Genomic DNA, 12,954 nt, shown 5'->3' with positions numbered 1-12,954 from the left:
TCAATATTTTCAGGATCTAATCAGATCAGTCCTAAGGATTTGATAACACATGTTTGATAAAAGGAGAAGCACAGCTACAGGATTTTAGTGCAGAAGTGGTGATAAGGCGATGGCTGGAGTCTTCATCTTCTGTGGACAACTGATTAGAATACTCTTAGAATCATAATGTAAGTTTTGGGTAAGATATATATGTGAGAGATACTATATCCTTTGGATCACCTCCATAATGGTTTTGTGGTAATAGATTTATGTTTTGTATTTCATTTGTAGACTTTGAGATTTTTGTTTCTGCAGTTGCTACCCTCCCAACATGGGAAAAGAAATCCAGCCACTCAGAGTACATTGTTGTGGGTGCTATTGCTGTGGGTGTATTTTAATATCTTTTAAAGGATTTGCCAAGATAATATGAAGATCCACCAAGTGTATGTGGATCTCAGACTGTAAACCTGAGATAAAATAAAATAAAGGTACACGTAACATTTTAAAAAATAGATTTACTTCTGGGTGATACTCTTCTAGACAAAACAAAAGCAATTTCAGGTTTGGTTTCCCCCATTGCTGAAACCTCTCAACAGATTGGATGTGGCCAATCAGCCATGAAAGATTCTAGTAGGCCAATGTTTTCAGTATGTATTAGGTTTTACTGAAGACAACCAATCTGTTTCCACTGACTAACTCTGAGTTTTCCAAGTGTATTACATTGGTGATGAATTAGGGACCCAAGCGTAAGAGGACTGATGGATTTCTAGCATGCAGGTTGCAATTGTGAACTAACCTTAGACAAAGAAACCACTGCATACAGGCCAGCGTAGAAATGGGGTAGTGTTGCCAGATTATTTTATTTTATTTATTGATTATCAGTTTGGAATCCTTCCCCCGGAGCTTCAACATTGGAGGACACCAGACTGAGAAAGGCTGGTCTACAGGCCAACATATAAGTAAATGCAAATAAAGGCACAAACCTATGGCACTGCAAGTTCCCATGCTGAATAAAGCCTGAGGATGGAAAAAATAAAGAGTTGTTGCACTGGTCAAATATGAGATAGAAGCAGGGCTGGGTGGGAGGCGGAATGCATGTTTTGCACCTTGCCCTAACACATTCTTGCTCCCCTCCCTCCTCACAAACCACAGCTTTACAATCTAGTTTCTCTCACAGCTTCATATGAAAGCAAACTGTCTACATCAGGATACACGTATTAAATAAATGGACCAGTCTTCATTTGTATTGCAAAAAAGGGCCTATGGGTTAATGGCTGCAACAGGGCAGTTTGAAGGAGACAAAGGGCACTGCCCTTTCCCTGAAGTGATCTGGCTCTGAATGAAGGTGAAAAGACAGGCAAGAAGTGGAGTGGCATACAATTTCCCAAGAAGACTCCTTTGACAACAATATAAACCCTACATCTCTCACACCCAAATGACTTCCAACGCTGTCAGAAGACCCACAGATACTCCAATGTATGATTTGCCAAATGGATGTGCAATTGTATTCTTCCCTATCAGCCACAGCCTGGGGTGGGGAGTAGATTGTGTACAGCCGTTTGATTTAGGGATCTTCAAATTTCTGCCAGGGGCAGTTAACTGGACTATGAATTATTCAAGGCTGGACTATACTATACAAATATCGTTAATTGTTTCCTTGCCCAAGGCAGATAAATTCAATCTTGGTAAAGGAGTTTATGAATACCCTAAAAAAAAAAAAAAAGTAAAAATCCCATGGTTGGAGGCAATTGCACTTATTTCCTTATTTGCACAACTTGCCAGCTGAATCCATTTTAAGATCCCGGCAGCGCACATATAATCAGCTCAGTCCCCACTGCTCTGTTCTGTTTGTAATCCGCAAGTATGATGTAACACTTAATTGATTATCACTGCATCACAATGCACAAGACCTTTTCATTCCCCTCCCTGATCACTCAACCTTTCTTTTTTACACAAGGGCAAATGTAACTAGTCCTCTCACTATCTCAGCCCTAGGATTAAAACAAACTAAAAATCATCCTCCATAACATGCAATACTAAACACTCTAAAACAACTACATTACGCTGTATCTCAGTGAAAATGTTTTTGGGTTGTTTGGTAGTAGCGGTTGCTCGTTTTTAAATCTGTGTTATATTTGTGTGTTTTTTTTTGCAAAGGTAGATATTTTGCCTTTTTGTGGGGGGGAGCATTGCAAGCATAGCCAGTTTTTCTTATGTGAAATGGATATTTTGTGGTGCTCATGACAGCTTCTTAGATTCCCAGATGTGCTACTGGGCGCCAAAAGTTTGGGTACCCCTCTACACCGGAACATGAATGTCCCTATAGTTACATCTGGTTTAAACAGATGTATCTTAGATTTACTCCAATTAACCAGATGGGTCTAAGGTCGGAGAAAACATTAAAATTACAAATACTCATGGGCTTCCACAACTGTACATTCAGCCAATACCCCAGAGGCTTCCCATCCTCTCCCAGGGGAAGGGCACCTTTGCAAAGTCCCAAGCACAGACTGTCTTTGAGCAAGTAATTCAGCCCATTAGTACTACTCACATGGTCTCAAGGAGGCCTTTTGGATCTTTGACAATAAATGGAAATCTTAGTGGGACTTGGCAGTACAAATGCTTACAAGATCAGCTGAAAAATCCTCACTTATCATACTTCTGGCAACTTATTCAAGTGTACAGGTATATTTGCCAAACAAAGGAGAGCAATAACATACCCAAAAATTGTTGAATCAACATGCTGACAATGGAGAAGATTTATTGCTCCATTCTATTGTCCAATTCCCAGCCCTTGGGCTGATTAAACAATCTACAGTTTTTTAAATGTTTTGTGGGGTATTATTATTATTTATTATTTATTGTTTTTCTTATGTATTTTGTGCTTTTATACTGTAAGCCACCCTGTGGTCTTCGGATAAAGGATGGTATATAATGTTCATCTATCTATCTATCTATCTATCTATCTATCTATCTATCTATCTATCTAGCCAATCAATGTGAAATGCATGTCTAATTCTTACCAAGGTGAAAACAAAATAAAAAAATTCCTACCAGTAGCACCTTAAAGATTCCTTCCAGTAGCACCTTAAAGACCAACTAAGTTAGTTCTTGGTATGAGCTTTCGTGTGCATGCACACTTCTTCAGATACAGATGTGTATCTGAAGAAGTGTGCATGCACACGAAAGCTCATACCAAGAACTAACTTAGTTGGTCTTTAAGGTGCTACTGGAAGGAATTTTTTTATTTTGTTTTGACTATGGCAGACCAACACGGCTACCTATCTGTAACTCTTACCAAGGTGGTAAATTACAGAATGTGGGTTTCTCTCCAGGGATACACACTTTGTGCCAGCATCAACACCTTCCCAGAACCAGGCAACATTTTTGTTCTCCCATGCAATTGGGCATCAATATGCTTTAGTTCTCGTCACTATCTTATTCTGCTGTTCTGCCCCCATTTTTGTGGTGATTATTATTATTTTGGTGTTATGGAGGAGGTGGGACTTTGCGTGCATGCGCAGTACTGTAGATTATCACTTAATTTTAACAAGTTAAAAAATATCTATTTCTATGAATTTTTATTGTGAAAGTCTTTTCCAACTGTCCCTGTGGGAAGTGGCTCATAGATTAAATAAATAAATACACATTAGCACATCATTTTAATGTGGGGGAGGATAGATGAGTTCCTGAATTCACACCTCCTCCTGTCCCAGGTTTCATTGAGAACTAGGCCCTCGGATGTGTGCAAAAGAAAAAGAAAACGCTCCACACTGAACCTCATGGAAATGAGAGCTGCACATCCTTTTAATTTTGTTTTCATTCTTTTCTCCTAAATACTATCTATTATGAAGCTGGAGGCCAGCATTTCCATTTTACAGGTTACTATTGTCAATTTTGCTTCCATTGTTAAGGATGCACTTAACATTGGAATAGGGCTGTTTTGAATAAGTGTGATCTTAGATGGCTTCAGACGGTTAGCAGCTGCCTCTTGTTATCTTCCCTTTAGAGCTGGTCAGGCAAGAAATGTTTTTTAAAAAACCCTGAGCCGTATGCAAATTCGTAATGGGGAGGGGAGGGAAATGATGCATGGAGAGAAACTGCTGGGTTTACAGGCTGCCTTGAAGACAGCAATTTGATTCAATAATTACTTTTGCAGCAAAATAATCACCTTGTTTTATTTAATAGCATGTGTTTTATTTAACTGCAAAGTTTTTTTTCCCCTTGCCCCAGGAGTCTAAAGTCCTAAAGTCCAGGTTGGAATTGCAATAATCTGTTTTCCTTTAGGGAAGAAAGGTTCACAGATCAAACTTCTGCATGCCTTTGTGACAGCAGTGACAATATTTAAGCTGCACCTGGAAACTAAAAACAGCATGTTACCAGCGTGGTATAGCAGTTAGTGTGTTGGACTACTAGGATCTAGGAGGTAAAGGTAAAGGGACCCCTGACCATTAGGTCCAGTCATGGCCGACTCTGGGGTTGCGGCGCTCATCTCGCTTTGTTGGCCAAGGGAGCCGGTATACAGCTTCCGGGTCATGTGGCCAGCATGACTAAGCCGCTTCTGGCGAACCAGAGCAGCGCACGGAAACACCGTTTACCTTCCCGCCGGAGCAGCACCTATTTATCTACTTGCACTTTTTGACGTGCTTTCAAACTGCTAGGTTGGCAGGAGCAGGGACCAAGCAAGGGGAGCTCACCCCGTTGCGGGGATTCAAACCGCCAACCTTCTGATTGGCAAGTCCTAGGCTCTGTAGTTTAACCCACAGCACTACCCGTGTCCCTTTCAGGAGGTTTCAAATCCCCATTAAGCCATGAAGCTCAGCAGGTGACCCCGGGTCAGTTACTGTCTCTCAGCCTGGCCTACCTCACAGGGTTGTTGTGAGGATAAAAGGGGCACCATATGTACCACATTGAACTCCTTGGAGGAAATTTTGAATTTTCCTAGGTTGCTGAACGCAAAGTGTGTGATAGGTCTAGGCTCTTGGATGTTTCACAGGTTATGGATTCCCTCCATGGAAAAACACTTATGGTTTAGGGAGGAGTGTTGAAAACTGACATGTTGATTCCTCACAAATGAGCATCCCACAACTGTGCAATCTGCTGAGCCGAGTGTAGGATCTGACAGCAAATGTTGGCTTGATTTCTGCGTAAAATCATGTAGCATTACCCTTGAAAACAATATTTTAACATACAAGAGAACTAAAGGACAGAGGAGTAAATACACTATTACAGTAGTGCCCTCCATATACATAACTCCTAGTTATCCATTTTTTTTACCCTCTTCTTTTGTAACCATTTTCAATACAGCTCTCTAGAAAGGGTACCTATGTAAATGGTATTTTACTGATTATGATTTTCATAAGTATCTGAAATAAAATTGTTCTTATTCTTAGTTTGTTCTGATCTCTCATATTTCTTACACACCTTTCACCAGAATTTCACAGGAAAGGTTGCAGTAAGCACAATCCTATTAAAACAATGATAAACAATGAAGACCCCACTCATCACCCCAAAACAATAATCCAATACAACAAATTACAGGGAAGACACCAAAATCAATTCTTCAATTTCCGCAAGCCAGGGTGAAGAGGTGCATCGAACGGCAATGCTTTAGAGCGCTAGGCTCAACATTTTAGGGATATGTCACAGAGGACAAACTTGCTTATTGCCACAAAGAGAATCTATTGAAGAGCTAAAAGCTGGATGCCTAGACATTGAGCTCACTGAAGCCAGCCATTAAAAGTAATGTTATGGCCATCAATGAGGATACTAGCTTTTTCTCTGGGCTGGCTTGGTTAATAGCGAAATGTTATTATTTATTGGGGATTGATAGCTAGAACATGCTTGCTTAAATAAGCACAGAATCCTGCATCATCCTTGGTCGAACATTGTGTGGCCAAACGTTTATATTTTCCCAATAAACCCTTGTATAATCCCCACCCCATTTGAGGTATGCCAGAGGAACACCATCACTCTTTATGTCTTTCTAGTATCCTAAATCTGGGATAAGGAATCTGTGGCTCTCCAGATGTAGCTGGAGTTCCAACTCCCATCATCTCTCGCCCCTGTCCGTGCTTGCTGGGGCTGATGGGAGTTGGAGTCCAACAACATCTGCAGGACCAAACATGCTGTATCCCCGATATATAGGAACGGGGCTGAATGGAAATCTAGAGACTTTGTGATTCTCTATTTGTGGTGAACACTTGCTTGTTACAGATTTGGGGTAACAGAGTTTATTGGTGCAAGGGCACTCATAACTGCTAGAGTCTGTGAATGGTAGAATTTAATGAACAATGGTATTTAGATTATATTTCCTCTTCATATCCCAAATATCACCTGTCAAACAAGAAATTCCTGGGTTAGCATATGCATAGCAGTCTGGTCAGGCTAGCTAAGTGCAGAGCCATTAAGAAGCAAAGGGGAGCCAGGTACTGAGCCACTGAAGGCCACTGGCAATGCAAAACAAAACAAAAACAAAAACGCTGTACCCCCCCTTCGAGGAGCGGACAGAGACAGGAGATTTGGGGGGTTGCCAAGGTGATGGGGGCATGATGTCAGAGAAAAGTGTATCCCTTTTTAAAAACAGGTTTGGAAAAGGAGAAGGACGGCTTAGCAGATGTTCTTGGGAAGGAGAAAGGAGAGACCAGGCAGGAATAGTGTGCAGGATGCCTTGAACTCCAATGCCATGCTGCTGTAGGGAACAAGCCCCTCCTGAACTCACTTCCTTCACCTAGACTCAGGTGTATATGAACCACATATCATAAAACACTTTAGTCTCCGATGTGCCTGAATTCCCAACAGAAACACGGCCCTGGATAAGCGCCCAGAACCCCCTGGAATCTTGCTACCACTTGGCAGAGATTAGGTGTGGTATTCCTTAAGGAATTGCCTGTGAGAATATTTGAAATTCAATTCCATTTATACAATACATTTTAAATATATATTCTGTACATACCACTGTTTGCACAAGCCACATGAGCAGTTTACAACAAAGTAAAATAATAAAAAAAAGAATCTCTATAAACTAACGCTGTCCTTAAAGTACACAACACAACAACTTACTAAATACAGTCATACCCCGGTTGAAGTTGCTTCAGGTTGAGCGCTTTCGGGTTATGCTCCGCGGCGACCCGGAAGTAACGGAACATGTTACTTCCGGGTTTCGCCGCTCGCACATGCACAGATGGTCAAAATGACGTCACACGCATGTGCGGAAGCGGTGAATCGTGACTTGCAGATGCGCGAACGCAGGGTGTGTTCGCTTTAGGATGCGAATGGGGCTCTGGAACGGATCCTGTTTGTATCCAGAAGTACCACTGTAGCGGTTTGTCAACTTCAGCAGCAACTTATCCATTCAGCTGATCTCCTTCAAACGTCCACTGAAAAAGGTGCATATTAATCAGCCACCTAATATTCTACACACACCTCTCAGTAGGGGGAGAGTTCCACATGAAAGGAGCCACCACTGAAAAGGCCTTTCTCTGGTCTTCCACATCCTGCATAGAGATCACCAAGATAGCTTCCATCTGCTTGTATTAAACCATGGACAGATTGATATAGAAGAATATGTTCTTGCAGGTATTTTGGTCCCAGGCCATTTAGGACTTTAAACATCAGGGTAAGCTGCTGGAATTGGGCCCAGAAAACAATTGGTAACCAGTGTAGAAGTAATTTAGGAGCAGTATGTTTGTGGCCTGCTGTCCCCTACCAGCATTCTTGCTGCAGCATTTTGCGTTAGTTGCAATTCCTGGACTGTCTTCAAGGACAGCCCCATGAGGAGAACAACACAATAGGTCAGCCAGGAGAAACCCCTTCAAAAGGCCCAAAAATCTATGGTAAACCAAAATAGAGGAGAATCTGCCCAAAATATGGAAAAGCAACAAACAAAATATCAGGGACACCCCCCCCCCCAAAAAAAACCCAATGAAAAAACCCCCAAACAATGAAAAACGTTCATGGTACCTTGGTGATACAGATTTCTTTTTTCCCTTAATGCAGCAAACAAGTTTTTACTAAAAACAAAAGTGATGTCTCTGGCTTAGCATAAGCATAAGGGTGGGATGGTGAGAGAAAGGAGATCAGACTCCAGAGTGGAGGGAGAGTTCTGCTGTGACTGACAAATCAAGCTTGTAATCAGAAGAAATGAATTTATGAAAAAGCAAATAAATCCCTTTTAGTTTTTCCCACCTCAAAATCAACTTTAAAGATGTTTAGCACAAAAAGCCCTAGACCTATTTGTCTGCAATTAGTCATGTCTGTCATGTTCAGACCAATTGCCCACAAAACACAAGGGGAAATATTGTGATTCCTTTCTTCACCCACCTTAAAACTGTAACAGCTGCCCTCGCTAGAAAGTCAATGCAGCTACACTTCTGAATTTTGTTAGGATTAACGTACTCAGAAAAGGTGACCTTGTCTGTGTATTTCATCCAATTCCACACCCAAATAAAAAAGTTACAGACATTTCATTAAAAAAAATATATCAAATTTTAAAGGTGCCCAGTGCAAAAGCATCTGGACTATTTGCCTGCAATTTGGCAGGCTTTATCCACTCTGAGGGGGGCTAGTTTGCTAGCAAATTTCATCCACTTCTGTCAAAACAATATGCAGACAACCCGTGATTTGCATGAGGTTGCATTCCGGGTCATTGTGCGCAATGGCAGAGCACAATAAGCCTGTTATGCCCCCTTTTCTGGCCACTTCCAGGTTGCCATGATGCGCACCTGCGCGGCCAACTGTAAATCTGTCATTGCCTGTAGTCACTTTTTGATTTCCCAATAATGGATGGATGGAAATGAATCAGACTTGGAAAATACTCTGAATCAAAGCAGGCAACCTTACAGAATGCCTTGGACCGATGAGAACTTTTTTTCCAAAGCACAAAATCAGGGTCCAAACTACATCTTATAGTCACAGTGCAGACACCTAGCGTAAAGCCCCTACTGTAATCTTGGAAAAGATCCTGGGCATCAAGGTCAGCTCAAATGCAAAGGCTCATTACTAAAACTGGCAATCGTCTTGGTAGGAGTGAAGGAAAACAGGAAGGGTTCATAGGTCAGTACTGCAGTAGAGCACATGCTTTGTGAAAAGAAGCTCCCAGATTGATTCTATGGCTCCTTCCCTTAAAAAAATAAAAAAATCTTATATTGCAGGGGTGGCAGAGAACCAAGTCCTTGGAGAACAACTAGTTGGGCCATTGATCCAATACCATAAGGGGCATATCATGCGTTCATAAGAGGTGATGGGCATGGAATAGACTTCCATGATACTGATATAAAGAAGTCCTATCCTCACATTATGAGGGAAAATGTAGAAATGGCCTTGTAGATTTGTCTGTCTTCTCCAGCCCACTGCTCACTGTTGGTGAGGCATCAACTTTACCTGTACATTGAAGGGTCTAGGTGCAGAAAAAGAATGAAGGGTGTTTGCTGCTTAATGTTTCCTTCTCAAGGGGAAAGGGTTGGAGTCGCACACCGGCAAGGGTGGGAAAGGAATGCAAAGCCACAATGGTGTGACATGCACACTCAGCCCTCGGACAAGGATCTTTCTTCCACCCTCTTCTTCTTATGATGGTGAACAGAAAGCCAAGCAAGAAGAAAGATGGAAGGTCAGAGGAAGAATAAGGCAGTGTCTGAAACACAACACACTGAGGACATAAGAAGCCCAAATGGATCAGGCCAAAGGTCCATCTTTGTCCAACATTGTGTTCTCACACTGGCCAACCTATGAGAAGCTGATAAGCAGGATATGAGTGCTTGTTTCCTAGCCCAAAAAAGGACCAGACTGTAGAATGGGAACCTTGCTGCCTCCTTCCTCCGAGGAAGAAGATGCCCAGTTTTCAAAACACCTGCCTTCCCCCATCCAAAGAGCTTGTTTATATTCTATTTTGTGATGCATTCCAAGAAAACGTGTGCTACTCTGCAATCACCAACAACTTACGTTTCTACAACACTGTGGTAAGGACTCGTATCCCTCATGTTTACAAGGTATGGGCAAAACACCACAGAGAATTCCACTGAAGTGAATGGGACTTGCAGAAAAGCATAGGTACACAGCATCAGCTTGGTTTCATGAGATGAGTTCCTCACTAATGGGACCCCTTCACTGTCAGCAACAGGCACCAGCAATATACAACTGATGTGCCTGATCCTAATGAAATCAACATTACAAGTAGTCTCAAAAAATTATCCGCTGGATAGCTTCATTTATGTCATGCCCTTCCACATTTCCATGGTTAGCACTTTTCTAGCCTCAAATATAGCACTACTGAATATTCTACTGCCAAGTAAAAGCTCTACTGACTGACATCAAAAAGGTCAGGTTATTGTCCCTCTGTAAAGCTTGTTGAAATGTGTTTGGAACCAGAGACTATATTTTAAAGGCAGGCATGCTTACATGCATTAAGGTAAGCACAGCTCCACTTGCCCTCTTACACTAGCTTCTAGAAATCTGAGTCCAGGGATAGTGATAATAAATGGGGCTGATGCAATACTTTTTGAGGCAGATTTAATTAAAACAGTCAGCGTATATTTCAAATCAGTGGTTTAGCCTGCTTTAGGAGGGATAAAGGAATCATGCTGAGGTTTTAAGGCACTTGCTGCTCCTGCCTGGCAAATCCTCAGGTTCCATTTCCAGTGGTCTCTTCTGTCATCAATAATAAGCAGAAGGGGAGGGGGCGGAAATCAGAGCAAAATATACTGAAAGGCCAAGTGCTCATCTTTGGTACAGTAGTGCAATTGAAAGAAAATTTTAGATCACTCTCTATATTTTTAAAAAAACCTTTACTGTTGCCCCCCGCAAAACTGAACCATGTAAGTTAATATAAAGAAAGTAATTACCGTACGTTGGCATATCTGCATTTATGAAATACATTTAGGGGTGGGGTGGGGGAAAACAAACCACCACAACTATTTCATTGCAACTGCCCTGCTTTGGGTGACAAGCAACTGCCAGGATCCAGAAAATATTTGATTCACCCAAACAGAATGAATAAATTTACTTTTTAACAATGTAAAATTCATCCCAAACGTTTAAAAAAGGGTGAACTAAACTGGTGACAACTGCAGATAACAAACAGCTCTGAGAGTTATGTGGGCTTTCCCCCCCTACTCACATTTCCAAATCAAAAACCTTTCACTGACCTTCAGGAAACAATCTCTGCTAGCTTACCCAACTCAGCTGCTTCTAACTCAAGCACATTGTATTTTAAATAAAACATGAAACATCATGACCAAAAAAAAAAAAAAAAGAAAAGAAAAGAAAAGAAAAAAATCCCATAGCAAATCCCCTGGCAAGGAGATATGGCTGGCAACATCCCCAAAGATGTTTTTGTTTGGGCTGGATTTTATGCCTTCTTGTAGCTTTCTGCCCCTTTAAGTTGCTGACTCTGGCAAAATCCTAAGACGCTCTCATAGCTCATTCAAAAACATTTCGTTTGTTCTTTACAGAGATACACACAGAACAGATCTGCTTACCTGTATAAAACCCCTATTGGAGTCTATTTGAATGCACCCCTCTTTGAATGTTACACTCAGTAGTGTCAAAGGAGAGTGGGGAGAGCAGTTGGCAACCGTCTGATACAAAAGGTGGCACACTAATTCCAGTAAGATTCCATCCAAGAACTCTGCACACATCCCAGTATATGTGTTTGCGTTTGGAGGTAGCGACACAACGCAGGGGGGGGGGGGGAATCACACGAGACTGATCCCACCAAAAGCCCTCTCCCAAATTCCAATAATTAAGTCAAGTAAACTCTGACTGCGGCATGTTGATAGAAGGAGGGGGTGGGGAGTTGCTGTAGCCCAGATGAAAAAGACTAGTTTAAGCAAGCCATTATGATGATGATGGAAAAGCAAGCAATTCACGGAGCCGTTTCTGTTGCAGCTATAAGGAGAGAGGACTCTGCTCTGTGGGTGCTGCTGGGCTAAGACAAATGAAGGTAAAAGAAACAAGGACCGTTTTGCTTTCCCCTCTGCTTGGCATGCCAAACAGCTGCCAAACCCATCTTATTCCCTGCCTCTACTTTCCCCTCCTTCCAGAGTCCCTTAAGTAGCAAGCTTACTAGCAGCCAGTAATTGGGAGTCAGGCACCTATGCATATACACAATCACCACCGGGAAAAACATGCTCTCTCTTGCACTCTCTCTCTCATATAATACAGACTAAAGATCAGAGCACTCACCGTCACGGGCTTCCTCGCCGCGACTGCAGTTGCTGCATATGTGCTTGATCTCCTTGCCTATGTGACAGTGTATCACAAAAGACACGTTGTTGTTGTTCGTAATAGGCTCTTTCAGTGGCTTCATCCTCACCAGATAGAAAGCTCTTTTTTTAGGCTTCTCCTCATTCTGGTCTGGAGAGGAGCCATCCCTGCGGCCGGAAAGGGATGAAAAGGAAAGCATCCCAGGCTGCTTGGTGTGTGTGGAGTCCGCCATCCGCTCACTTTCGCCTTAGCCTCTCTCTGCCACACACACACACACTCACACGCAACTCTCCCTCTCACACCCCCATCACACACAAGGATTAAAAGGGGGAGGGAGGGGGAGAGAGAGGACAGGATGGGGGAAGAGGCAGAGAGTGAGAGAGTGAGAGAGGAGGGAAGCGTAGCCGAGCCTTGAGTGACCTATGTGACCCCGCTGCCTTAACCAATCAGAATGATTGGAGCTGCAGGATGCTCTTCTCCAACCATACCTGTGTCACCTCATCTCACCTTGCAAAACAAATGCCACACAGACTCACTGGCAAGCCACAAGAGCCCTCCTTCTCAATGGGGCACAAGCAGAAGGCAAACACTAGGCTGCACTCTCGTGTTTCCTTTGTCCCGCGATTTCTAGTATTTTGTATTGATCTATTATCATGGTTCTGAGAGGTGCCCCCCCCCAAACCTGCTATTTATTGCTGAATTTGATCAAACATCAATCTTTGGAAAACCCAAATAAAAAAATTGTCCCTTTTCTGAACTGGTCCTAAAATTGCT

General features: G+C 42.3%; 1 protein-coding gene across 9 annotated transcripts in view; it reads right to left on the bottom strand.

Annotated features, from left to right (window-relative positions):
• PHACTR1 (phosphatase and actin regulator 1) overlaps positions 1–12,954 on the bottom strand; it is a 255,596-nt gene that overhangs the window by 106,310 nt on the left and 136,332 nt on the right. The window contains exon 1 of one of the 9 annotated variants that reach the window (XM_079984988.1): positions 12,160–12,536. The exons of 6 other annotated variants lie outside the window; for them this stretch is intronic. In XM_079984988.1, the coding sequence (XP_079841114.1) occupies positions 12,160–12,412 (253 nt within the window). In that variant the 5' untranslated portion in view covers positions 12,413–12,536. Of the gene's footprint in view, positions 1–11,453; positions 11,630–12,159; positions 12,537–12,954 lie in introns of those variants that run through there. 2 more of the 9 variants (XM_079984992.1, XM_079984995.1) reach the window with 2 other exon arrangements.

Source organism: Podarcis cretensis (genome assembly GCF_951804945.1).
Source record: "Podarcis cretensis genome assembly, chromosome: 7".
NCBI lineage: Eukaryota > Metazoa > Chordata > Lepidosauria > Squamata > Lacertidae > Podarcis > Podarcis cretensis.
This window is presented reverse-complemented; position numbering and strand designations above follow the sequence as displayed.